The sequence below is a fragment of the Eulemur rufifrons genome, chromosome 14 (genome assembly GCF_041146395.1).
Source record: "Eulemur rufifrons isolate Redbay chromosome 14, OSU_ERuf_1, whole genome shotgun sequence".
Lineage (NCBI taxonomy): Eukaryota > Metazoa > Chordata > Mammalia > Primates > Lemuridae > Eulemur > Eulemur rufifrons.
In genome coordinates, this window is record NC_090996.1 from 35338398 (window position 1) to 35366276 (window position 27879).

Here is a 27879-nt window from a genome sequence, read left to right on the forward strand (position 1 = left end):
ATTAAAAAATGGCAAACTCCTTTGCATCGAGGACCTATACTGCACTTTCAGATCTGCATCCAAATATGGCTAATCTGGTAGGTTTCAATTGTATGGTGGTTTGATTGTTCTCTAATGAAACTATGTGGTAACATTATGTCAGTGCTATTCATTCAATCCATGCTTGTATAATTGACAAGTATATAGATACTCATTGCATTTCTATAATTGTTAGATATTAAGTGCCCCTAAACTACTTTGCATTTGTTCCAGCTAAATGAAAATATTTTTTTGGTCTGCAGAGTAGGAGATATAATTGTAGATGTGGGTAGTGATTGTTCAAAATGATCAAAAAGACTGGGCAACATAGCAAAGACCCAGTCTCTACAAAAAATGCTTTTAAAAAATTAGCCAGATGTGGTGCATTCACCTGCAGTCCCAGCTATTCAGGAGGCTGAGGCAGGAGGATTGCTTTAGCCCAGGCATACAAGGTTGCAATGAGCTATGATTATGCCACTGCACTCCAGCCTGGGTGACAGAGTAAGACTTTGTCTCTGGGAAAAAAAAGATCAAAATATTTTTGTGTTATTTTAATTAAGTATTAATAAAGTGAAAAATTTAATAAATGTTCAAGCTTAGCATTGTAAAATTAAACCATTTTTGTTCAGCAAAAAATCTGTTACCAAGTTATCCAAGTTATAGTCTTAAATACTTGCCGTTATGCTGCTTCTATGACATAAGGTACACAACAGGTGTGTTTCTGAAACGTTTATGTGAAAATAGATTTTTGGGGAGGAGTTATAGGAGAAGTCAATGATTTTGAGTATATTGAGACTGTTATTTATTTAAAAGAAATCTGGATAGAATAATCTTATAAGGTGAAGAACTTATTGTAAAGAAACTACCATACCCCTTACTTTCTCTGCCCCTGAGTAGTCTTCTATTTACATTGGGTTTTGGAAATCAGATTTCTTAAAACAGGATAAATTTAAATTTGCATGTAACTGTAATAATTTGCAATTCAAGGTTTATTAATGTTAAAAATAATTTTTATAGTTACAGTTTTTCTTGAAAGGTAAACTATTTGCTAATTGCTTCTTCAGATAGAAAGTTTTATTCAACATTTTCATTTCTCAAACACAGTGAGATCTGCATGTATAAGGAATTGAAGAAATAATAGCAACATGTCTAAATGCAATAAGACTAATAGCTTAACTAGAAGGTAGTAGTCTTAAAACCTTGACTGTACTTTAAATGTCATAGATTATTACAAGGTTAAAATCAGGTGGTAGAATTAGTTATATAAGTTTAGGTTTTTTTCCTTTCAGCAAAAGGTATTTATTTTTGTTTCTTAAAACACATTTTTAATATTTAATTTTTCTTTGGTAGTCACTAAAGAAAATATTAAACTTTTTCTTTTTTAAAATTTTTTTTCTTTTAAAACATGCTTCACAGAAAAATATACATTAAGAATTTTAAGAAGATGTTACTATCTGTAAGATTTAAGATCTAGGACTTTAGGATTTAGGTTTATTAGCAGCAATATATAACTTTTGTTATAGAGTAATTTGTAGACTGTCCAGCATGTTTGGATTAATAAGCTAAGCAATTTTATGTAGATTGTTAGAAAACACTATGTAAAGGAGAGCTTTGAAGACCATGGCAAATTAAATTGTATTATACATGTGCTTTGGATGAACTCAGTAAGGACTGATAGCATAGGGCAGTTACTGTGCTGCATCTAGTGATTGAAAATAAAGTAGAAACATACTAAGTATTAAACGATTATATTTGTAATAGCAGTTAACCATCTGATTACTTTGTACTGTTCCTTGTGGAATTGAAAATTTATGAAGTTGTTTTAGATGTTTGCCTGGAATAAATATATTTAAATGGTTCCTAGTCAAAAATGTTTGTTAAAGCCAGTAAAACATAACAAGTCCATGAAATTAAATTTACCATGTACATCTGTATTTAATATTGGTCTTCTATAACCTTTTTGTTTTTCAGAAAATAATTGGTATAGTTATTGGGAAAACAGATGTCAAAGGCTTTCCAGACAGAAAAAGCTGAGTTCTATTTAACTCTTTGCTTCATTTTTCGTCAGCTGTGTCTTATGACTACGACAAAGTATATATAAGTGATTAAATTTTCTATGCATGTTTAACTCCTTGAAAACAATGGCCATTCTCACTATTTTGTGGTCAAGTACTCAATTCAAGGGCATATGTGTAAGAGGACATTAAAATAATTTTAAATGATTTTATTTGATGTTTCTCAAACATAATTTTAAAGGCTTGGGGTATACAGTGCCAAAATAGCTAGTTAAATTGGTCAACTCATTAACTTCACTCAACATGTGTTTATTTAGGACCTCCACTGAGTAAGGCCCTGTGGAGTACCAAGGAAAAATGGAGAGAAATTGTACTCTCATGTCACCTTCAAATACCTTAGTGTCTAAGAGTATGGCCTTGGAGCTAGACTACCTGGGCCCACTAGTCACTGAGTGATCTAGTATCTCTCCTGTATACATCTATGAAATGGGGATAAATAAAGCTGATGTGAGAATTAGATGAATTCACACCTGTAAGGGTTAGCATCACGTGTGGCCCATACTAAGTACGCCATGTTAACCATTGCTTTCAGCTTAAGAGGTGACAGATATATAGGCAAATCTCAAATAAGAGAAAATCGTAATGATAAGGGTTTTGAGCAGGGGTGTATCATGACAAAGTAGTACCTGAGGGAAAGAAAAGTGGGGCGGCAGCATATATGTATTTACTCAAACAACCAGACAGTTCATTGAAAAAAATTCATCTTTCATGTATGGGAAAAACAATTACATTGGGCTTTAGTGGTTCTTAGCGAGTTGCTTGAACTGTGAAAGAGTTTTAGGACTATGGAAACATAATCTAAGACTAAAACAGGATTTTTAAACTTTCAGTAGATTTAGGGGGTACAATGTTTTTTGTTACATGGATGAATTGTATAATGCTAAAGTCAGGGCTTTTAGTGTACCTGTCACCAGAAATGTGTACATTATACCCAATAGGTAATTTATTATCCCTTGCTCCCCTCCTTCCCTCCCTTTTGTTAGGTTCCAATGTCCATTACACCACTTTATGAGCATATATACCCATCATGTAGCTCCCACTTATAAATGAGAACATGTGGTATTTTTTTTTCCATTCCTGAGATACTTCGCTAAGGATAATGGTCTCCAGTTCCATCCAAGTTGCTGCAGAAGACATTATTCATTCCTTTTTATGCCTGAGTAGTACTCCACGGTGTATATTATATCCCACATTTTCTTTATCCACTCATCAGTTGATGGGCACTTAGGTTGATTCTATATCTTTGCTATTGTGAATTGTGCTGTGATAAACATTTGGGTATAGGTGTCATTTTGACATAATGACTTCTTTTCCTTTGAGTAGATACCTAGTAGTAGGATTGGTGGATCAAATGGTAGGTCTATTTTTAGTTCTTTGAGGAATCTCCATACTGGTTTCCATAGACATTCTACTAATTTACATTCCCACCAACAGTGTATAAGCATTCCCTTTTCATTGCATCTGCTCTAACGTCTGTGGTTTTTTGACTTATTAATAATGGCCATTTTGACAGGAGTAAGGGGGTATCTCATTGTGGCTTTAGTTTGCATTTCCCTGATGTTTAGTGATGTTGAGCATTTTTTCGTACGTTTGTTGGCCATTTGTATATCTTCTTTTGAAAAAAAAATCGTTCATGTCTAAAGGTGGATTTTTAAAATCAACTCACCTTTTAAATTTTGTAGTTGACATGAAAGATAAAATCTAGAATTAGCAGTTTACTACTACTAGCTTTAAAACCTTTTAATTAATGGTTATGGTGTGTTTCTATATAGCTTAAGTGAGTCAGAGCTGTATCCAGCCAGCCAGTAATTTTGGCAGAAGACATTAATTTTGCTGGAATCACCTGATTAATTGTGGCTGTGTTACTTTCACTCATGGCATAGTGATAGGTGCCTTTATTTTTGTTTTAGTTCATATTAATATTCCTTTTTTAACAAAGATGTCATTTGGTACTCATACTCATTTGTGTATGCCTTTATTTTATCATAACTAATTAGATCTGAATTACTATTTGAATAGTTTGAGGAAGTCTATATGTCTTTCTATTTACTAAACCCTAGAAGGTATAACTTAAAGTACATGAATTAGAAAAAAGTAATTATTAAAATTTTTGCTAAACTTATGACAATGAAATACAGTTTTTCACCTACCAGATTGTGAGTGTAGGAGAAACACTTCCGTATTGTTTGACTTGTCTTTATGATGACATCTTTAGCATTCCTTTTTTGGAGGAGGTATGCTTACTGACTTGTTTTTTTTTTTTTTTTTTTTTTTTGCTTACTGACTTTTAAAAGCATTGCACATGTAACATTTTCATTAAAAATTCCAGCAGGATCTAAGGTCATAGAGTTGAAAAGTGAAATTCCCCCTTCAAACCCCCAATTCTTGCCATCCTAGCCCTCTCCTGAAAGGTAGACACTAATAATAGTTCAGTATATGTTTATAGTTTGCATATTTATATTAGGTTGTATTTTTTAATTAGCAAAAATAGTAACGAAATTTCCATTTTGGGAAAAAAATGTACTTGCTGACCCCTAGTGGTACTTATTTAGTTGCACACAATTTGTTTTGAAATAACTATTTAGATCTGAATTATGACTTAGGTTAAAACAATATCAGCTGGGTGCAAGGTGGCTCACGCCTGTAATCCTAGCACCCTGGGAGGCCGAGGCAGGAGGATCGCTTGAGCTCAGGAGTTCAAGACCAGCCTGAGCAAGAGCAAGACCCCGTCTCTAAAAGAAAAAGAATATATGTCAGTAAGAGAGAAATGGAGAATCTAAGCTGATATCGGCCAGTTTGAGTCTGCATATCTCCCCTCCAAAAACACGGATGATGGGGGAAAGGGAGCAAAGGGGCCAATAATGAGGTGAACTGTTGGCAGCTTTTTACTACTTTGCTTTGAAATTCTTAAAAGCACAAGCATTTGTAGAATATACATCCAAAATAACATTTTGTACCATATGTTGAGTACTTTTATCATACTAATCATCAATAATCAGTCATTTTAAAAGCTGAAGTGAAACTTTGGAAAATAAAAGCATTGGTTTTCCCTTAGATATTGGATCAGAGAGGTACACTTTCAGCTTCACCATTCGGGACTCACCAACCTGTTTTGTAAATGCAACATCCTGGGGCAATGAAGGTTACATCAAGTCACTTTCTGACAGCTTTAGGGTTGGCGAGTGCGGTAAGTTTGCGTTGATTCTTAAACTGTTTCTGTTCCAGTATTATCCCTGCAGCATGTTTTTGCAACTCTAGTAAGGGAGTCAAAATGAAATAAGACATAGTTGATAACTCTCAAGAATGTTATCAGAAAAAAAGTCAAGTTTAAGGGCATAACACAAGGCATTCAGCATGTTACTTGAAGCAGACAAACATGACAGTTATGTTTTTACTAGGTAACTTTGCCATCTTTGGTTTATTACATATTTCAATTTGTATCAACCCCTATTTTATTATAATCGGTTTCCATCCTTCCTTCCTTTTTCTTTCTTTTCCTTTTCCTCTTTTCTTCTTTTCCTCTGTTGCCCTGGCTGGAGTGCAGTGGTGTTATAGCTCACTGCAGTTTCAAACTCCTGGGCTTAAATGATCCTCCTGCCTTAGCCTATTGAGTAGCTGGAACCATACGACGCATGCACTACCATGCTGGGCCAATTAAAAAAATTTTTTTCTGTAGAGATGGCGTCTTGCTATATTGCCCAGACTGATCTTGAACTCCTGTCCTCAAGTGATCTTCCTGCTTCGGCCTCCCAAAGTGTTGGGGTTACAGACATAAGCCACCATGCCCAGCCATTATGTTTCTATGGACATATCATAGGGCTACTGAATAGATTTTGATAAAAGTTGATACTTGAATTTTTAATGGAATTTTAGGGAACTTTATTTTTAGTTGAAATACCAAATCTTTTGCATCTTCTGCTCACCCCAGTATCCCTCTGACAGTAAAGCATAGTATAGTAGAAAGAACAAAGACTTCGAAAACTTAGATCTGGATTCAAATCCCAGCTGCAATGTGTATGTACATCGTGACTTTGAAAAAACTTTTTGATTCTTGAAAATAATAAGTGAGACAGTGTGCCTAGTATACTATAAAGTGTAGAGCTTAGTCACTCAGTAAGTGACAGCTCTAGCCTCATACAAGAAACAAGAAAGCATGTGTACTAGCTCTCCTTCATGGTAGAAGAGAGAAAGGAGAGAGCAGTGGGAGTAACTAAACCACTTGTCTTTAATACTGTAGTATCAAGCAGCCCATCACCCACACCAGTTATTTAATACCTGATCATATATTGTCTTGTAGTATTAACTTTTAGGGTTATGTTTACATATAGTATCTCTCTAATTGAATAATAAGGTCATCGAACATGTGGGCTGTGAAGGCAGAGAACTTTGCAAACTTCGTAGGGCCCAGTACAGTTATAAACATTCCTTGAATGGATGCAGGAACATTAGTTATATAGAAAGATAAAGATATATTTCAGTATCAAAATGTTACATGTTGATGGGTGTGAAGATGAATGACAGAAGGGATTTTAAAAGCCTAAAGGTGATGATTATAAATGTAAGTAGGATGTTAGGATGTTAGTGTGTTAGGGTGAAAAGCTCACATTTTTTTGAAGTAGAACAATTCTAATTCTGGCTCTACTACTTTCTAGATGTGTAACCTCAAGAAATTTACCTAAGCTCTGTGAGCATCAGTTTCCTTATTTGTGAGACACGGATAATTGTAGATGGTTGTATGAGGAATGAGCAAAGCGAGTGCTGGAAGGTCGTGTAGGCCGTGAAGAAGCTGAACCCCTAAAATGTTGGGCTGACACAGCTGATGAGTGGCAGCGCCCATGTTAGTGTCCCAGACTCTGCATTGCTCTCTCCAACCCCACTGTGGTTTCCATGGCAAGTGTGGAGTGGGAAGAGGTCTTACTGAAGGCCATGTTGTCACTAGATCAAATGCTGAATGTCACTAGACCAATAAAGTGATACCAATGTGGTCACATGTTGAGATTTAAACACACAGAATCAGAAATGTCATCTGGGGTCACACTGATGGTCGTAACCCCGGGATTCCACTTCTCACAGCAACGTGAGATGGGGACTGTGGGGAATGCACGGTGTCAGCTCAGACCTTAGAAACCACATTGTGACAGGCATTGTTGTATACACTTGTTTTTTATTTACCCTGTTACTATTTTGTAATACCATCATACTTTATCCTCTGTTTTAGTGATAATTGAAAATCCCCTGATCCAAAGAAAGGAAATAGAAAGAGAAGAAAAATTCAGCCCTGCAACTCCTAGGTACATATCTGTCTAATGCAGAGATCAACAATCTTTGTGCAAGAATGATCATTACTAATAATTTTGTATCAAATTGGCAGAGAGCTAACTAATGGTAGTCTACTTAAGTTTGAAAATTAGGAGTTTAGTTCTCTTTCACAACATTTATCTTTGATTATAAGATAATTTACTTTGATACAGACTCACATGAAAAGATGCCTGTGTTTTTAGTACTTTCTCATTCTTAGATTTACAAAAATTTGACTCCAGGCCGGGCGCGGTGGCTCACGCCTATAATCCTAGCACTCTGGGAGGCCGAGGCGGGTGGATTGCTCAAGGTCAGGAGTTCGAGACCAGCCTGAGCAAGACCCCGTCTCTACTAAAAATAGAAAGACATTATATGGACAACTAAAAATCTATATAGAAAAAATTAGCCGGGCATAGTGGCGCATGCCTGTAGTCCCAGCTACTCGGGAGGCTGAGGCAGTAGGATCGCTTAAGCCGAGGAGTCTGAGGTTGCTGTGAGCTAAGCTGATGCCACGGCACTCACTCTAGCCTGGGCAACAAAGTGAGACTCTGTCTCAACAAAAAAAAAAAAAAAAAAAAAATTTGACTCCAGTCATGTTAAAACTAAAGATAAATCTTAGAAATTATATGTCTTTTTTTGTATCACTCTGCTCACATGTCTTACCATCTTAGGCTCCCTGGAAGCAGAGCTTGAAAGGGGGGGTTCTTGTGCAAGTGCTTTACTGAGGGAGAGCTCTCCTGAGACACCTGCAAGGACAGGGTTGGGGGCAGGGAGAAGCTGAACAAAGAAGTGAGTTGACTTGGAGCCTCCACTGGAGCCCCGGAGGGAGCTCTGGAGGAGTAGCCCCTCAGAGTAGCACCCTGAGGGGAGGGGGTTGGGCTTTTGCACCCTGTATTAGTCATTGGCTGTAGTCCACCCTCTCCACAACCCCCAGAGGGGGCGAGTTCTGGCAGTTCTGTGCCAGCCTGTGTGTGGAGGATGAACTGTGGGGCATGAAGCTTAGTTAGGAGGGCAAGGCACTGGTGTGGGACAGAAGTTATGTGATTCTAAGGCAATGGCGTGGGGTGGGGGGCTGGGTAGGGGGAAGAGCAGCTCAGTTCAGGTGCATTTTGCTCCCCAGAGACTGCTGCACAGGTAAGAAAACACGGTTGTTGACCTAAGGCACTAGGCAGAGCAGCCAGGGTCATAATAGAAACAACAAGTCCTTGCGTTTGTAAGACCCCCTAAAGTTCTAGAGTGCTTTTATACCCCTGTTTTATAGAGAAGGAAACAAGCTCAGAGTCTTGGGCAAGGTCAGATGAGTAATATGCTTAGAGCTCAGGCATGAATTGATCCTCAAAACATTTTCTTTGGCTGAGTGTGGTGGCTCACACCTATAATCCTAGCACATTGGGAGGCTGAGGCCGGAGGATTGCTTGAGGCCAGGAGTTAAAGACCAGCCTGGGCATTATGGAGACAGTCTCTAAAAAAAAAAAAAAGAAAAATTAGCTGGGCATGGTGGTGTATAGCTGTAGTCTCAGCTACTCCGGAGCCTGAGGCAGGAAGATGGCTCGAGCCCAGGAGTCTGAGGTTGTAGCGAGCTGTGATGACACCACTGCACTCTAACCCAGGCAACAGAGTGAGACCTTGTCTCAAAAAACAAAACAAAACAAAATAAATTTTCTTCATGAAAATATATTTTAAACAAAAAATATTTTACCACATTATTTAGTTTTCTAAGAGTAAAAAGTATAAATTTCTTAATATAGTCTAAATTTCAACCAAAAAAGTAATTTAACTGTGAACCTGGAAGTATTTTCTATTCAAAAATCATTTGATACTAACCTTTTTGTGTGTTTTTGAAATTTAGCAACTACAAACTATTGCTCAGTGAGAATCACTCAATGGTAAAAGTTTGTTCCAGTTGTGGAGTGGACACCAAGTTACTTTCTTTGATACATTTACCTGTTAAAGAGTCCCGGGATTATTATACATTGGGTGACATTGTTGCAAATGGACAAAGTCTTAATGGAAAGATTATTAATGTGCTTGCAGCTGTGAGATCGGTAAGTTAAGACTCCAACAATGCCAAGTGCTATTTGGGGTGGGGGAGTCTCTGTCACTTAATTTGTGTTTGGGCTGTAGTGTCATCATGATCTGCTGGGGTAATTTTTTCTCTGTATCTTGGTAGTAAGTTGAATTTAGAAAACAGTAACACTTCTCATTAAAGGGAAGGTAGAGTTTTATCTGTGAATGAGCGGCAAACAAAATCATGTCTGAATGCTAAATGCAGAGTAGCACTCTCCTCATCAACGATGCGCTGGGTACACGAGAGCTTTTCCTACTTCACTTAAACAAAGATGCAGATGGAAAGGATGAGCTTCTTGGCTTGCAGATCTCCATCGTGTTCCTTAAACAGGCATATTGAATAAGTCAAGGAATTCTGTGCGCGTGTGCTCAGAGCTGCCGCAGGAGGGGAGGGAGGGAGAACACCCCGGTACTGCCCAAGGGCTCTGCGGTCTAGTCGCCGCAGGCACCGTGCTGGCCAGCGCTCCGTGGGGCGCCTTCCCAGCCATCAGCATCTGTCTCAGCCACTGTAGCAAGGGCTGTAGCCTGGCAGTCTAGGGTCCCCGGGCAAAGATTTAGAGGTAGACTTCAGCAGTAAAATTGCACAAAAGTATGTGAAGAAAATTAAATAGGAAAGAGTAATTTCTCAATATGGGGAAGTATAGGCCGGGCGCGGTGGCTCACGCCTGTAATCCTAGCACTCTGGGAGGCCGAGGTGGGCGGATCGTTTGAGCTCAGGAGTTCGAGACCAGCCTGAGCAAGAGCGAGACCCCATCTCTACTAAAAATAGAAAGAAATTATATGGACAGCTAAAAATATATATAAAAAAAAAAAATTAGCCGGGCATGGTGGTGCATGCCTGTAGTCCCAGCTACTCGGGAGGCTGAGACAGGAGGATCGCTTGAGCTCAGGAGTTTGAGGTTGCTGTGAGCTAGGCTGACGCCACGGCACTCACTCTAGCCTGGGCAACAGAGTGAGACTCTGTCTCAAAAAAAAAAAAAAAAAAAAAAAAAAAAAATATATGGGGAAGTATAGTCAATAGACTGAAAAAAAAAAGGAACTAGACGTACACATTTCTCATAGTTAGTGTGGTAAGTAACCCTAACCGAGGGAGTGCCGACTCTCAGGTGGCAGGGCCCTGGCTGCAGAGGCCGTGTCTGTTTTCTGCACCACCCTGGCCCTGGCCTGGCACAGGGCCTGCCACATGGGGAGTGTGAACTGTAATTTAGGGTGGAGGAATAAACACCCTATATGACAATCTGGAAAAATAGAAGTCATTTTCTAGGCAATTTAGGTTCAGTCCTGCTCCATTGTTCAATTAAGTGCTCAATTGTACGCAGTTTCCCCACAGTTCTTTATAAGCCATTACATGTATAATGTAAGAATTTGTCTAAAATTCAGTAAGAATATATCATAATGAATATACACCAAAACCTGTAGCTTTTCCCACTCCCCGCTCCCCAGTGAGTCTGCCGCCCATCCCTTCTTTTCATGCCTTTGTCTCCTCTTTGGCTACCAGCCCTCTTTCATTTCCTTGTCTTCATACTTTTATTTAACCTGTTCTCTCTTCTTCCTCACCTCCACTGTCTTTTCACCTTAAATCTACTTTTAATACAGTGTTCTCCCCTCTCCACCACCACTCCCGCCCCAGCTGTGCAGGCTGGCCTCTCTCATCCCCTGGCTGTCCTTCCTGCTGACGTTCCTGTCCAGATCCTGTTCTCTTGGCACCTTTGCATCTTTCTTCAGCTCCTTCCCATGGAGCTCAGTCCTGCCAGCAGACACGGTGGTGGCAATGGCATGGTGGCAGCCAACCACTGTGTGGGGGCTGCTGCTGTGTGGCCATCAGAGGCGCCTGGTGTTGCCATGAGAGAAGGGCCCCTGGGTCACCTCCAATTCTTTGATCCTCTTACCCCACAACAGACAGAACTGGACAGTGCGCCCAAGTGCTTTGCCATACCCCTCATGTGGCCTCACCACCTTGGCCCTGGGGAGAAGGCAAAGGAGGCAAAGGCAGATATGTCTGCTACTTGATACGGAGATGGGGACACCGACGCCCGGAGAGGCTAAGTTCATTTAGTCACACGAGCTCCTTGCCAGGCTCCATGCTAAGCCATGAGGACACACAGATGTGGAAAATGCACTTTCTACCCTCAAGGAGGCCACATAGATGCCACCAAGGGGTCCGTCATGGAGCATTTGTTCTGGTATGTTGGGAAGACTTAGTCTCAACTTTAAGCCCTTGTGGCCCCTCTCTGTCTTCAAGGTGTGTCTCACTTACAGCTTCAGCCAAATACACCTGGTTTAGAGACAGAAGACACTTTAAAATCATCAAATACATATTAATGGTTCTTGCTATTTTAATATTTCTAATTTGATGTCTAAAAGGTAAATGTTTGTGTATTTCTATCAACAAATACCTAAATACCTCTACAACAATTGATGAAGAATAATGATTTCTTCCCATTTCTAAGGTCGGGGAGCCAAAGTACTTCACAACTTCAGACCGAAGGAAGGGCCAGAGGTGTGAAGTTAAACTCTACGATGAGACAGAGTCTTCTTTTGCAATGATATGGTAACCTCCCGTGTCTGTTCCAAACCGAAATCCCTGCCCTTATCACCGAGGCACAGAGCATTTTCATTTTATTAAAAATAGGATGGATTTCATCTTAAGAGAGGAGTAATCATAGGAAACGAATGATATTTTAAGAAATAAACCTCACTCTTGAATGCTGAGTAGTTATGGACAGCACCTTAAAATAAGGTCTTTAGATGGCATAGAACTGTTTAGGTGGACTCCACTGTGACCAGTGCTGTTACTGAATTCTGTTTCACAGCAGTGGTGTCTTATTAGGTCCTGTTGATAACAAACAAGCCAGAATTTTCTTTGTGCTTCTTTGGTTTTACCCTGAGCAGGGCAGGGCACAGGGTGTGCAGGGGCAGGGTGGGGGCTCGAAGCACTGCGGGTGCAACAAGGCACACCTAGGTACCAAAGGAAGCAATTTGAAAAGAGCCTTTAAGCCATCAAGTCCCCTGAGCGATTTATCCATTGTAGGGCCCCTACCTTCATGGTCTGAAAGTTTGGCTTTGAAGTCTTTAGACTTTTAGTCACTCGGTTCTAACCAGCCTGGAGTGACCAAGCGCTGGGAACACGAAGACCTGGGAGGGCAGAGTGTAGCTAGAGCTGAGCATGTGTGAAGGACCGATCCGGCACGTGGGTGTTGAATGCTCTGTGTGACGGAAAAGAAGCAGCAAACACCCTGAAGGACGCCAACCCCAGCTATTGGGACATTATTTGTTTTGTAAATATCATGTCACTACCAATTTTCTCTAATGTATTCAATTTTTATCGTTTTTAAACAAATGCAGTTGGGATAATGAATCCATTTTACTTGCACAGAACTGGATGCCACGAGCAACAGGTATCATAATTCAGTGTATATATTCAATATTTGTCATTTTTGTCCCCCCATGTAATATTTAAAAATGACTTTTTCCCCAAACAGTAATATTTGCCTCAGATGTAAGAATAAGTTTTGACAAATTTCGGAACTGCATGACAGCAACAGTAATCTCAAAAACCATTATTACAACTAATCCAGGTAAAAAGCTTTCTGAAACTTTTCATCCTTTGGAAATGACCATGAACATATTCCAGTACTTGTGCAGTCTATTTAGGAATGAAAATGCAGTTTGGATTTAATTTCAATTAAAAGTGAAAAATTGCTTTATATGACTTTTTTTTTTAACTTAAAATGAGATCTATATCTTTGATATCTTTACCGAAGAAATGTGAAAAACCAGACTAATTTTTAAGGTGTGATCCATTGTGATGATTTTTAAAAATTTTTAATTTTTATTCATTTCATTTGATTTTTTTGAGACAGGTTCTTGCTCTGTTGCCTGAGCTAGAGTACAGTGGTGTCATAGCTCACTGCAACCTCAGACTCCTGGGCTCAAGTGATCTTCCTGCCTTAGCCTCCCAAGTAGCTAGGACTACAGGTGTCCACCACCATGCCCAGCTAATTTTTTTTATTTTTAATTTTTTGTAGAGACAGGGTCTTGCTGTTGCCCAGGCTGGTCTCAAACTCCTGGCCTCAAGTGATCCTCCCACCTTGGACTCCCAAAGTGCTAGGATTACAGACATGAGCCACTGCGCCTGGCCTCAAGACTAAACTAATGAGACGGGATGTTGTACATTTGTCTCTAATGACAGATTCAAAGGGAAACCGTCAAAATATTTTGAGCAATGCCAACATCACTAGAATAAGTGCCTTCTTTCTCAAGGAGACAGATTTTTAAAAATTTATTATAAACTTTGTAATTGACAAAAATTCATCTATATTTACTGTATGCAACATGTTTTGAAATATGTATACATTGCAGAATGGCTAAATCAAGCTAATTAACATGCACTACTTCACATATTTACCAATTTTTTGTGATGAGAACACTTAGAATCTGCTCTCTTAGCACTTCAAGAATATAGTACAGTCACCTATAGTCACTATAGTCATAATGTTGTACAGTAGATCTAGATCCCATGAACTTATTTTGTCAAGGAGACAAATTTAAAGGAGAGTACTTATAAGGGTGCATGAATTTGTGTGCTTGTTTAAATCATCCTTATTTCTAATTTCCTGGGCTACACCTGCCTTATAGAAATTAAAAACTTCTAAATGGCTTAAGTGTTCATCCTAGCCAGCATGTCAAGGCTTCTTTTTTACTTGTCTGTACTGAAAGTAACCCAAAAGGGATAGTCAGGATGACCCTGTTATCAGCAGGGACCTGTGTGGCTGCACCGGTCCCCCTGCCCCCATCCTCTGTACCAAGAGGCTTGGCTTCTGTGGCCCTGCTCCAGTATCTGCTCCCTTCTGATGTGCAGCAATTCTGCCAGTATTTCCAAAACATGCATCGATTCATTTGTTAAATTATGAATGGTTTTGAATGCCTTTCGTTTTCCAAGTATTGAGATACCTTAAATCCTTTCTGAAACAAGGCGGGAGACGAGTGGATGGCCAGATGGATGGAAGGAAAGACACTATCCTGGATACTGGAAATACAAAAATGAAAAGGCAAACCCTCTGCCCATGAAGAGTTTATAGTCTAGTTCTGAGAAAGAACAGTGATGAGACTTATTGTAATGGGAGCAAGGAGAAAGAAATGCCAAATCTCCCCAGGGGAGTTAGGGGAGTCCAAGCATGTCAGGACAATTTGTACAATGTCCAGGTAGGGTGGGGCACTTCAGGACAGTCACATATTGGAGTTTGGGGTCTTGGGGTTGAGGGGTACCAGACCCACTACTCCCGAGTATACTTGTATCCTAATTTGAGGAACAAGGCTTTAAAATAACCTTTTGTTTTGTTTTGTTTTGTGAAATGTTTTATTGCGTGTAGACATCTGGAGTGCTGTCAAATGTGCATCCTGTGTAGATTCAAACAGGAGCAAGCCACGTTGTCCTCACTGTCATATATGTCAGGCTTGGCATACACGATGGAGATCGATGAAGTATCATGGGAGGAACATGGTTCCTGAAAAGCTTCTGCAACTTCCAGTGGGGTCTTAATCACATAAAAAGCAAAGCTGTTCCCATTTAGTGAACTTGCATTTCACTGGAGGTACACAGTATTTTAATTTCAAAACAAAAACAATTTGTAGAACATTCCCATCTCCCAAACTTTATTTGTCCCTTCAGTTTTGAGAAATTTTAATTTAAAAAAATTATATGTCTTTGGAAGTTGTACATTTTTCTGAGTAATAGCTAAAATCTATTTCTTCTTTTGTTGAGGTGTATTAAATTTGAAGAAGATATTATCTCCATCTTCAACAGTATAATGTCTGCCTTGTCTGTACTTTCCAATGCCTTGACTGCATTTCCTCTTTAAAATCTTCTTCATATTTCATTACTTCAGCCATAGTGAATCCCTTATCGAAATCTTTGTGAATCTTCCCTGCAGCCTGAGGAGGCTTCATCCCTGTCCTGATGGTCCATGCACATGCTGCACCTGGGCTTGCAGTGGAAAAGTATTCCAGCTGGAGTGCCGACACCCAGCCCTAGTGATCTTTGGCAAAGCACTTGTGTCAGGTTCGCTTCCAGATACACCTGTCTCTCCTCAGCAGCATCCTTGCAACTCGAGTTCCATGGCCCCACTAAAGGAATGACCAAGGCACCTGGTTCATACTTGTGCACCCACCTTTAGTTTTTATCAACCATTTGTTTTTCTTTCTAATGTAGTCTTTTTCAGAAAGATTAACCAAGTAGACCATTGGTTTTGAAGTAAAAAATAAGTGTATATACAGTACTTCAATCTCTTTGTCATTTCAGTCCTGATAGAAGCAAACAGGTTTCTTTTGATTATAACCTGGGATTTGACTTTTCACAGTATAGAATATTCAGGTTTTAGTTTTTTATCTCCTCCTCTCACAGCCACCTTTTCTAGTTCAGCTATAATGGGCCCAGTCATCTCCTCATCTTTAAGCTGAAGCTCTTCATGTATTATTTCTACATCTTGAATAGGATCTACACTTCCTTCAACCTGCACGATACCATCATCTTCAAAAGCACCTGTTAGGTGACAGATCCCATCACAGGCGCTAATGTGAGCTAAGAAAGCATTTCCCAGGCCCTGCCCATTGTGAGCTCCTTTCACAAGGCCGGCAACATCCACTACGTTTGGAAAGGCAAGAATTGTACTTGCTGGTTTGTGGTACTGGCAGAGAAAGTGAAAGCTTTCAGCTGGCACCAGTACTCTGCTCTCGTTAGGATCAATAGTGCCGAATGGGAAGTTTTCTGCTGAAGCCTGACTATTGATTAATATAATACATTGAAGACGGTATTTTTCTCAACATTTGTCAATTCAACAATACCAATTTTCAGGGAAGTTCCAAATCTTCCAATGATTGGGGGTGATTTAATTCCATCACCTCCCTTTTTGGGGGGCATCATGCTAGGGATGGGCAACGATACAGGGTCCCAGCAGCAGTGAGATGGGTCCTGGTGGCAGCTGGAGGTGGGAAGGAAGCTAAAATAACCTTTTAAAAAAATATATTTTCTGGGCCGAGTGCAGTGGTCCACACCTGTAATCCCAGCACTTTGGGAGGCTGGAGTGGGAGTATTGCTTGAGGCTAAGAGTTCAAATCTAGCCTGAACAACATAGTGAGTCTCTGTCACTGCAAAATATTAAAAAAACAAAAATCAGCTGGGCTTGGTGGTGCACACCTACAGTCCCACCTACTCGGTAGGCTGAGGCAGGAGGATCGCTTGAGCTCAGGAATTCGAGGTTGCAGTGAGCTATGATTGTGCCACTGCATAAAAAAACAAAAATCAGCTGGGCTTGGTGGTGCACACCTACAGTCCCACCTACTCGGTAGGCTGAGGCAGGAGGATCGCTTGAGCTCAGGAATTCGAGGTTGCAGTGAGCTATGATTGTGCCACTGCACTCCAGCCTGGGTAACCGAGCAAGATCGTGTCATCTCAAAAAAAAAAAAAAAAATATATATATATTTTCTGATTAGAAAGGAAATACATATAAAATTCAGAAAATACATAAAAACATTTAAAAAGGAAAACAAAGATTACCTGTAATCCCACTATCTGGAGTCATTTTTTCACATATATTCTAGATAATTTTGCTTTTTTATATATTTGTAGGTTTTTTAATTGAAAGGATACTGAACCACAGTTTTGGGAGCTGCTCTTTTCACTAACAATATCTAGTGTACACCTCACTGTGTTAATAGAGTTCTGTGTCACATTGTTAATGGCTGCGAAATGTTCTATTTGATTGTATCTTATATGTCTTCACTTGTTACTATAAAAAATAATCGTGGATCATTCACAGTGATTTAAAATATAATCAGTTTTCTTTTTACTTACTATGCATTTTCAATTTAAGATACACCAGAAGCTAACATCCTACTGAATTTTATAAATGAAAATAAAGAAACAAATGTTCTGGATGATGAAATTGACAGTTATTTGAAAGAATCCATAAATTGTAAGTGACCTTTTAAATATTATTCAATTTTCTAATAGGCCAAAATTGGGCCTGTACAGTTTTGTTTGACATAGTAAAAGATACCAAATTCTTATTCTGTAACTACTATATTTCCACTTTTCAAAAGGTAGTTTAAAATTTGGGGGGCCTTATATAACCTTTTGCCAATCATGATGAGAGCTAATGACCCTGTCCCCAGGAAAGTGCTGACTCACACATGGAATTTTGCATAAAATGTCATGTTTATGGACCCCAAATTCATGAGGCCCAGGCTGAGGCTCTTAGGGATTTTGCTCGTTGCCATCTCTGGCTTATGCTAGACATGTGGGAAGACAAGGAGGAGCAAAGGGAAGTCTTAGAATTAGATCACTCCCTGAAGGCACTTCTGTAACCTCGTCCCAGGAGGTAAAATATTTAATTATCATAGATGTTGCTTAATTCACCTTGAGACAGTAACAATTGAATTTAGCATGCAATAATTTATGCTGCAAGCCACTGTAAGTTGTGTGAAAGAGGGGCTTTGCTATTGCTTTTGTGGAGGATATTTAATATATCTCCTATTGATAGCAGTCACTAATAGAAAAAGATATTACTGGATCAATATTTGTCGTCTTTTGCCTACAAGAAGGGATAAACTTGAAGTTGTATTATTTATTAATGCTAAAATAAAGTCATTATTGTTACTTTGAAAACATTTTGCAGATAATGCCATTTCAGGAAACTTCAGGGATCACAGAAGTGTTCAGTGAGCTGTGAGGCAGATTTGCTAGAATGTATTCCAGTCCCTGCCCAACCGTTCAGTCCTGAAATGGGAACAAGAGCAACAGTGCCTATACTGTTTTTAGGCTACTCAAGGGTAGCTAACTTATGTGGGGATTTTTTTCCTGATAAATGGTCATATCAAAGTAATCGCAAGAGTGGTTCTTAAGAATCCTTTTATTGTGGAAACTTTTATAATTAAATTTACTCAGAGGCAAAAATGAGTTATATATCTTTATTAAATGCTAATTACTCCCATGAAAACCTTATAGGTGGAAATTGATTAATTTTTTTTTTTTTTTTTGAGACAGAGTCTCGCTCTGTTGCCCTGGCTAGAGTGCCCGTGGCGTCAGCCTAGCTCACAGCAACCTCAAACTCCTGGGCTCAAGCGATCCTTCTGTCTCAGCCTCCCGAGTAGCTGGGACTACAGGCATGTGCCACCATGCCCGGCTAATTTTTTTTTTTATATATATATTTTTAGCTGTCCAAATCATTTCTTTCTATTTTTAGTAGAGATGGGGTCTTGCTCTTGCTCAGGCTGGCCTCGAACTCCTGACCTCAAGCGATCCACCCACATCGGCCTCCCGGAGTGCTAGGATTACAGGCGTGAGCCACCGTGCCCAGCCTGATTAAATATTTTAGAGTAAAACTATAATCATTTTTTTTTTTAAAGCTTTTCTTATTTTTCTTAAGAATGATGCTCTATCAAACATCACACGTACCATATAAATATATACAACTATTACGTACCCACAGGAATTAAAAATAAAATTTTTAAAAAAGATTCCTCTAAGATTAAGAAAAATAAAAATGACTAATAGGTTATTGATTTTAGTTTTGTGACTTTTTTTTTTTGTGTGAATTTTCTTAAATAAACTTTTTTTTTTTTTTTTTTTTTTGAGACAAGAGTCTCACTCTGTTGCCCAGGCTAGAGTGAGTGCCGTGGCATCAGCCTAGCTCACAGCAACCTCAAACTCCTGAGCTCAAGGGATCCTCCTGTCTCAGCCTCCCGAGTAGCTGGGACTATAGGCATGTGCCACCATGCCCGGCTAGTTTTTTCTATATATATTTTTAGCTGTCTATATAATTTCTTTCTATTTTTAGTAGAGACAGGGTCTCGCTCTTGCTCAGGCTGATCTCGAACTCCTGAGCTCAAACGATCTGCCCACCTCGGCCTCCCAGAGTGCTAGGATTACAGGCGTGAGCCACCGCGCCCGGCCTTCTTAAATGAACTTTTTCTCCAAGTGTAATATGTAGAGAGAACAGTAAACCAAGTCTAAGAGGGCAGCTTTGTGCATGACCACCACGTGAACATGCCCCATGGCCTCCTCCCAACTGGTGATGAAGGTCAGGCCCGCAAGGCCCCCCTTGCCCTCCAAAGGCAAACGTGACTCTCACGTCTAACACCCTGGATACCACAGGTAGTTTAGCCTGTCTGGAGATTTGCAAAATGAATCGCAGCACCAGCGCTCACTGTTGGGCCCGCGTTCTCTTGTTCACCAGGACGTTAGTGAGGGTCGTCCACATGCGTCCCTTTTCACTGAGGGGCACTCACCCTCGTGGCAGTACCCCACAATTTATTTCTCTATTTTGCTGATTCTCATTTTTCCCATTACAGAATTTCTGCTTTCTTTTTGATTTGTGGCTGTAGAGGACCCTGTGTCTGTTTTTTGTTGCACGTGCACCTGGGAGTAGGATTGCTGTGCATTTTCACCTCTAGGTGGTTCTGCCTCGTGCTCTTCCAGAGTGTCTGTGCCACTTTACATTTCCCCCAGGCACACTGGAGAGTTTCGGTACCTTCACATTCTCCCAATACCTGTGTTGTTAGTCTTTTAAATGGTAGGTGTTTAGTGGAATTTTACTCTTGTATAATTTGCATGTACCTGATGAATTATGAGGCCAAAGAGTTTATTGGCCATTTTGATATGTTTGTTTGTGAAGTACTTTTCAAAGTCTCTTCCCCATTTAAAAAACTGAGTCACTCTCTTAATTGATTGTTAAGAATTCTTCAGATATTCTGGATGAGTTCTTTGTCTCATCGTAGACTGCTGGCATCTCCCACTCTGTGGCTTGCCTTTTCACTTTCTTAATGGTAGTTTTTGAAGACCAGAAAGTCTTCATTTTAATGAAGACAAATTTCGCATTCATTTTTGGCTTATTTTTTTCCATTCACATAATGTTTTAGTTAGAAAATATAATAACTTTTCTACTACTTAAGCTACTACATGTTCTCATTTGAAATTACAGCTTTTTTATTTGGATATAATCCTTTGCAGTTCTTATAGCGCTGTAATACTTCTTTTTATTTTTAGTAAATACAATAGTTGATGTCTATACAGTTGAACAATTAAAGGCAAAAGCTTTGAAGAGTGAAGGAAAAGCTGATCCTTTCTATGGAATTCTTTATGCTTACATTTCCACACTGAACATCGATGATGAAACTACAAAAGTAGTTCGAAATAGATGGTAAGGAGCCATGTTACTTTTAGCAAATTCATTTTTGTAAGAAACAACTATTATTAATAAATGTTAAGCTTTATAGAAGTTAAAGCTATTCTTTGATATGACAGTGATTGTATATTTGAGAGAAATTTATAAATAAACCATACTGAGAAGTTTCCAAGGCAAACTATTTAGATTCAAAGATGTCTTTTAGGCCGGGCGCGGTGGCTCACGCCTGTAATCCTAGCACTCTGGGAGGCCGAGGTGGGCGGATCGTTTGAGCTCAGGAGTTCGAGACCAGCCTGAGCAAGAGTGAGACCCCATCTCTACTAAAAATAGAAAGAAGTTATATGGACAGTTAAAAATATATATAGAAAAAATTAGCTGGGCATGGTGGCGCATGCCTGTAGTCCCAGCTACTCGGGAGGCTGAGACAGGAGGATCGCTTGAGCTCAGGAGTTTGAGGTTGCTGTGAGCTAGGCTGACGCCACGGCACTCACTCTAGCCTGGGCAACAGAGTGAGACTCTGTCTCAAAAAAAAAAAAACAAAACAAAGATGTCTTTTAAAGTAAGATATAATCTACTGTATTTCTGCAATTCTGCAATATAAAGATATAATAGTGCCAGAAACTTTTAACTCAGAAGGCAAATTTGTCTTATAATTTAGTAGAAAACTATTTTGATTGCCATGTCCTATAACAATGTAATGATAGCATTTAAAAAAAATTATTCTCAAGCCAGGCTTGGGGGTGTGTGCCTGTAGTCCCAGCTACTGGGGAGGCTGAGGCGGGAGGGTCACTTGAGCCCAGGAGTTCAAGTCCAGCCTGGACAACATGGTGAGAACCTGTTTCTTAAAAAAAAAAAAATTAAAAAAATTTTTTTTTTTTTTTTGAGACAGAGGCTGGCTCTGTTGCCCGGGCTAGAGTGCCGTGGCGTCAGCCTAGCTCACAGCAACCTCAAACTCCTGGGCTCAAGCAATCTTGCCTCAGCCTCCCGAGTAGCTGGGACTACAGGCATACACCACCATGCCTGGCTAATTTTTTCTATGTATATTTTTAGTTGTCCAGCTGATTTCTTTCTATTTTTAGTAGAGACGGGGGTCTCACTCTTGCTCAGGCTGGTCTCGAATTCCTGACCTCGAGCTATCCTCTCGCCTCGGCCTCCCAGAGTGCTAGGATTACAGGCATAAGCCACCTCGATTGGCCAAAAGAAAAAATTTTTTTTTTCAAATGCAAAATGCAGGCCGGGCGCGGTGGCTCACGCCTGTAATCCTAGTACTCTGGGAGGCCGAGGTGGGCGGATCGTTTGAGCTCAGGAGTTCGAGACCAGCCTGAGCAAGAGCGAGACCCCATCTCTACTAAAAATAGAAAGAAATTATATGGACAGCTAAATATATATATAGAAAAAATTAGCCGGGCATGGTGGTGCATGCCTGTAGTCCCAACTACTCGGGAGGCTGAGACAGCAGGATCGCTTGAGCTCAGGAGTTTGAGGTTGCTGTGAGCTAGGCTAACGCCACGGCACTCACTCTAGCCTGGGCAACAGAGTGAGACTCTTGTCTCAAAAAAAAAAAAAAACAAATGCAAAATGCATATGACTTCTAACCTCTTCCAGATCAAAGTTAGTATTTACTTGCATAGAAAGTAAACCCCAGTAGATTTAATAATCTTAGCCAAAAGGTGCTTGGCAAAAAATGTCTAAAATATTATCATGAAAGTCTTCCTGTGGATTTTTGTAATTGAAATTTTTATTGAAATAATTGCAGATTCACATGGAGTTTTAAGAAATAATACAGAGAGATCTCTTGGACCCTCTGCCCTGCGCCCGCTGGTGCCCTTTGCAAGCTGCAGTGTCACGTCACAGCCAGGGTACTGACACTCGCTCAGTCCACGGGTCTTAGATTTCCTCAGGTTTATGTGCAGTCACTTGGGTGCACACTCTATAATTTTATCACATTTGTAGGTTCGTATAGCTACCACCACAGTCAAGACATTGACCTCTAGATTCTTTTTTTTTTTTCATAAAATTTTTACTTGAAAAAAAATGTTTTACAAAATATCATACTTCCAACCAAAGAAACTTTGCCATAGGGTCCACGCAGCTTTCTGCCTTCAAGATCACAGTATGACATTTAGAGGGGAGAGGTTTCTTTTTAAACAGCCACCTATGCTGCAAAACCTACAAGAGAAGGAGATTTTTATTTTAAAGTTGACCTCTAGATTCTTAAAACATTTTATGATGTGGTATTAAAGTTGATAAAAAAAACTAATGTGGAGGCTGCTGTGTAGGGCGTATGTTTATTTTTTGAAAAATATTTTTCAAAAATTAAAAATATTTTCCCTTATTTTTCATACATCTTTAATATTGATATCTGAGGAAAAGCATCTAAAATTTACTAAAAAAGTGATCTGTATTTTAATTGTCCCTAAGTTACAGACATTTGTTAATTTTTCTTATCCTCTAAGAGGTGTATAAATTACTGGCAAGCCAGGAAGTATATCTTACCTATCTTGCAATTCCCTTCATCACTTCACATGCTGCCAGTGTATGGTGCTAAGTGGATAACTGGATGAGTGGGTGAATAAATGAACAAGCAAATAAAAAAGTGATATGTAGCCAGACAAGAAACTGCTATCTTCAGATAATTTACTCTATTTGAGAAATTTGAATTAGTCTCTCTGTTAAAAATTGCTAACGTAAGTCCTGCTTCAGAAATATGGAATTGCATGAAATTACCAGTTACTGAGAGGAGAATATGTAACTAGCAGTATTAATAGAATTTGGGATGTGAACATGACCAGCCTTGTAAATGTACCAAAGACCCCGTACAGGACCATTGAGTGAGCAGTTATTGAACCCACCCTTTTGGGGCACAAGACCCTCCTGCCCTCAGGGCCACCTCAGGGAGATAAGAATAGCAAGGACTTGCTGTGACAGAGCGTAGGTCAGTGCTGGGCACACTCTGCCACCACCTTCCAAGGAGGGGAGGGATGTGGGCTGGGGTGCCGGAAAGGAAAGCCCCTGCAGGGAAATGAGACTGGCTTGGACCTTGAGGGCTGGGCAGGAGCCCCAGTAGCGTGGAAGGAAGGAGCGAGGACAGGGAGAGGACTGGCGACCCAGATTCAGTTGGATCACAAATGCTGGACATGAGAACAACTGTGTAGAAAACACACCGTGTTGTTTCTTAGGTCTGTCTTGCTCCCCACACCGCACTGAGCACTCAGTAAGTATTCTACATGCTGGCTTAGAGTTTTAGGTGATAATTCTTCTGTAAGAGATCAAATTTGTCACTCAGGGCCATTACATCCTATCATTGTTTTTGTTTCTTTTCAGTTCCAGCTGTGGTTATATTGTAAATGAAGCATCCATCACGTGTACAACTTGCAACAAAGATTTCTCAGAATTTAAATCTGTTTTTCTCAGCTTTGACATGCTAATTGACCTTACTGATCACACAGGTACCCTTTATTCCTGTAGTCTCACAGGAAGTGTTGCCGAGGAGACATTGGGCTGCACGGTAAATAGCAAAAAGGAAGAAATGTTTAGAAACATTTCCAGATTGAATGCTCTTCCCCCAAAATATAGGTTATTTTGGTAAACATTTGATAGAAGTTAATTCATTAACAAGTATTGGGAAAAAATCTTGATTTAAACACATGGCTTTAATGAATAAATGTTCATATTTTATATCAAAATCCTAGCTAATTACTATTATGAATAATGACTAAGGCCTTTTGCCCAAATGGAGGAATAAACGTGACACTTTATGTGGTCAAGTAACGAGGGGAATGAGGGTAAAACGAGTTGGTCAGTCATGAGGCAGCTCTGCCAGAAGGCGGGCCTGGTGACATTTTACCTACCAGCTGTATAAAGTCATCGAGAGTTTTCTCTGTTTAAACAGCTACAGAACAGAAGCAGATGCTTAGAGACTGGCATGTGCATTTGATGATAGGCACTCTTTTTTTATTATTAAAACCAGCTCATTAAATTTACCATTAAGGCCAGGCGTGGTGACTCACACCTGTAATCCTAGCACTCTGGGAGGCCAAGGCAGGTGGATCGCTGGAGGTCAGGAGTTCGAGACCAGCCTGAGCAAGAGCGAGACCCCTGTCTCTACTAAAAATAGAAAGAAATTATCTGGCCAACTAAAAATATATATAGAAAAAAAAAATTAGCTGGGCATGGTGGCACATGCCTGTAGTCCCAGCTACTCGGGAGGGTGAGGCAGTAGGATCGCTTAAGCCCAGGAGTTTGAGGTTGCTGTGAGCTAGGCTGACGCCACGGCACTCACTCTAGCCCGGGCAACAGAGCGAGACTCTGTCTCCAAAAAAAAAAAAAAAAAATTTACCATTAAACTTTATTTCCAAAATCTGTTTCCACTTTATTGCGGGGTATTTTCCTTGCTGAGCTACCTGTTTGGCTTTAGAGAGTCAGTTTAAAGCCCGTCTTGCCTTCTCTATCAAAATGAGCTATAATTGCTATGAGTAAAAGTCCATTTCCAGTGAGCGAGGGTCAGTTTCATATTGTTGTCAGAATGGGTTATCTATGTGTACTTCAAAAATATTTGTCTAATTTTTTTTAACCAGGTAGATGAATTTCTTGCAATGACAGATGAACAGAAAACAGCACTGAAGTGGCAATTTCTTTTGGAAAGAAGCAAAATTTATTTAAAAGTTAGTGTATTTTATAGTACTGTGTTATTCTATATATTCAAACAATAAGAAGAACCTAAATATGACCTAATAAGTTAGGGAATTTATTATCTTTACTAATGCCCAATTCCCAGATGTGAAGAAGGATTTGGCTATCCTAGAAACAATGGAATAACCTGTTTTTTCCATATAGTATAAAGGAGCTGCAAATGACATCAGAGAAATAGACCAACAGGAAAATATCCATTGATGTTAACTCCAAAGCAAGGCAATGGGTTTTAAAGTCAGAACTGGGCTTTCCTCATCTTCACCTGCCGGCCTGTATGGCGTAGCTCTTCACTTAATAAGTATGTGGCCTTCTGGATCCTTGAGTGTGGCCTTTTGATGGAATCCAATAAAGGGATTTGTTTTGTGAAGTTTGGATTCGGTCGAGGGCCTTATCATGAAGGGGCCTCAAACGGAGGTCCTAGAAATAGTGATGCGTCCACGGGAGACTCCACGTCTGCAACCTGTTCAGCTCAGTCAGTGCAGTGCAAGGTTCGACCCCTCGGGAATTGGACAGTTCTGAAGGTGCCCTCATCAGTGCCAGGCCACTGGAGCATCTGCTGAAACGACGCCCAGTTATCTTGATTGCCCAAAGTCTTACACAGTTTTCGTGACAGTATATTTTTTTCCTGTCTTAGTCTTTCAAATTAAAGTGGTTGATACGGCCTTCTACTCTGCATTAAATAAAGTGTTAGTGAAAGTGCTTTATAAATTGTAAAAAAGGATATTATTATTAATAAATTGCATCATCCCATCCCTGAGGTCTAACAGATTGCGTCGCTGCTGCAGGGTCTGTCACAATTGGTAGTTTGAACACATGTTAAGCCATTTTTTCCTACATGTTGGATTTGTAATCCCGACGTTCCTCTCAGAGAAATGAAAAATGACATAATTTTTAGGCCGGGCACGGTGGCTCACGCCTGTAATCCTAGCACTCTGAGAGGCTGAGGTGGGCGGATCGTTTGAGCTCAGGAGTTCGAGACCAGCCTGAGCAAGAGCGAGACCCCCGTCTCTACTAAAAATAGAAAGAAATTATATGGACAGCTAAAAATGTATATAGAAAAAATTAGCCGGGCATGGTGGTGCATGCCTGTAGTCCCAGCTACTCGGGAGGCTGAGACAGCAGGACCCCTTGAGCTCAGGAGTTTGAGGTTGCTGTGAGCTAGGCTGACGCCACAGCACTCACTCTAGCCTGGGCAACAGAGTGAGACTCTTGTCTCAAAAAAAAAAAAAAAAAAAGACATAATTTTTATAAAATCACTGTCAGAAGCCAGAGCTCTAATTTTTCTACCATATGCTGTGTGACACTAGAAGTCTTTCCATGCTTTTACAACTTAATTGAAGTTTATGTTAATATCTGTAAACAAAACTTCCATTGTAGTTCTCTACTTGTGGTTATTGGCTTTCAACTTTATGTACAAGGGGATTTTTTATAACCTTCTGTCTTTTTCCTTTTTCCCTGCAGTTTGTTTTATCACACAGAGCAAGGAGTGGATTGAGAATTAGCGTCCTCTCCTGCAAGCTCGCAGATCCCGTTGAGGCAAGCCGGAACTTGTCTGGACAAGGCCATGTTGAAAACCGCCTGTCATGTTAGACCCTGGAAAAGTATAGGAGTTTTAACTTCCTATACAATAATGCAACAGTAGTTAGAAAATTATGGGCAAAATTGTATTTTGTTTAAATGCAGCAAAAATGTTTCTATAAATTGTTATTATGTTTCCTCCTGGAGCTGGTTTGGGGACAAGGCTGAAAGCATCTCTCTTACCTGAGCTCTCCTCTTGGAAGGCCTTTCTATTGGCTTTGCTGTGTGTCCTCCCGAGTTGAAAAACATGCACATGAGTTAATAAACATGTTTAATCTTTCCCACAGATTTGATTTCTTTTTCTTAAACCACTTTACTCTTTGTCTTGGTTCCCTGGAAAAAGAGTAGAACCTCTGCAAACTACTTTCCTAGTTGGTGGTGGCTTGTCATCTGACAGGACACGGGGAGGGGCTCTCTGGCTGGGTGGGAACAGCAGAAGGCCTGGGCAACGTGCAGTGCTTTGAGCATCCCAGAGCTTCCTACCTACCTCCCGTGGTGACACACGGAGCTACCCAGTGCTTGTGGAGGCTCAGTGACTCAGCGCTGAGGTTGACGGGTCTGAATCAGCTGGGAGGAGACCAACTTCAAGGGGTACCTGAGCAGTGGCTGAGTCTCAGGAACTTTGAAGGGGAACCTACACCGCACATTACGACGACAGCTGCCGTTGTATCTCAGTTCTTTGCAGCAGCCTCAGAATGCACTGCTCAGCTCCACGCCATTCTGAGTCACTTGGTTCGGGCACAGGCTCACGCCTGTGAAGACCCACCACTAGGTCTGTGCTGACCCGCAGCCCGGGGGCTTGGCCAGCGTTCGTTGGATCTGCCACACATCGCCCACCACAGGATTGAGGGAAAAAAGGAAAAAGTAAGTATATGAAACTCTTTTATAAAGCCGGTGTTGGGACATAAACTCACCTTGTCAGTGATGTTTTCTCTGGCTTTTACCATGTGCAGCCACGGAGGAGGGTG

The 27879-nt window shown here is 40.1% G+C and overlaps 1 protein-coding gene and 1 pseudogene across 2 annotated transcripts; one reads left to right on the forward strand and one right to left on the reverse strand.

Annotated features, from left to right (window-relative positions):
- MEIOB (meiosis specific with OB-fold) lies at nt 1–27211 on the forward strand. 2 transcript variants are annotated; one of them, XM_069486298.1, is made up of 13 exons: nt 1–77; nt 1990–2047; nt 5149–5280; nt 7312–7384; nt 9241–9436; nt 11909–12009; nt 12804–12856; nt 12941–13036; nt 17330–17431; nt 20503–20656; nt 23966–24149; nt 25219–25305; nt 26795–27211. In XM_069486298.1, the coding sequence occupies exons 1-13, from the start codon at nt 9–11 to the stop codon at nt 26921–26923; spliced, it is 1434 nt and encodes a 477-aa protein (XP_069342399.1). In that variant the 5' UTR covers nt 1–8; the 3' UTR covers nt 26924–27211. The 2 variants fall into 2 exon arrangements, with proteins under 2 accessions (XP_069342399.1, XP_069342400.1); XM_069486299.1 differs by lacking the exon at nt 25219–25305.
- On the reverse strand, nt 15203–16377 carry LOC138394507 (obg-like ATPase 1; annotated as a pseudogene).
- Nucleotides 27212–27879: the final 668 nt, after the last annotated feature.

What these genes read in the sequence shown, in the direction of transcription:
- MEIOB (XM_069486298.1), top strand. Translation starts at nt 9, where the DNA reads ATGGCAAACTCCTTTGCATCGAGGACCTATACTGCACTTTCAGATCTG. An exon ending in CTTTAGGGTTGGCGAGTGCG is followed by an intron (nt 5,281 to 7,311) that starts GTAAGTTTGCGT and finishes CCTCTGTTTTAG; the next exon opens with TGATAATTGAAAATCCCCTG. An exon ending in GAAGCAAAATTTATTTAAAA is followed by an intron (nt 25,306 to 26,794) that starts GTTAGTGTATTT and finishes TTTTCCCTGCAG; the next exon opens with TTTGTTTTATCACACAGAGC.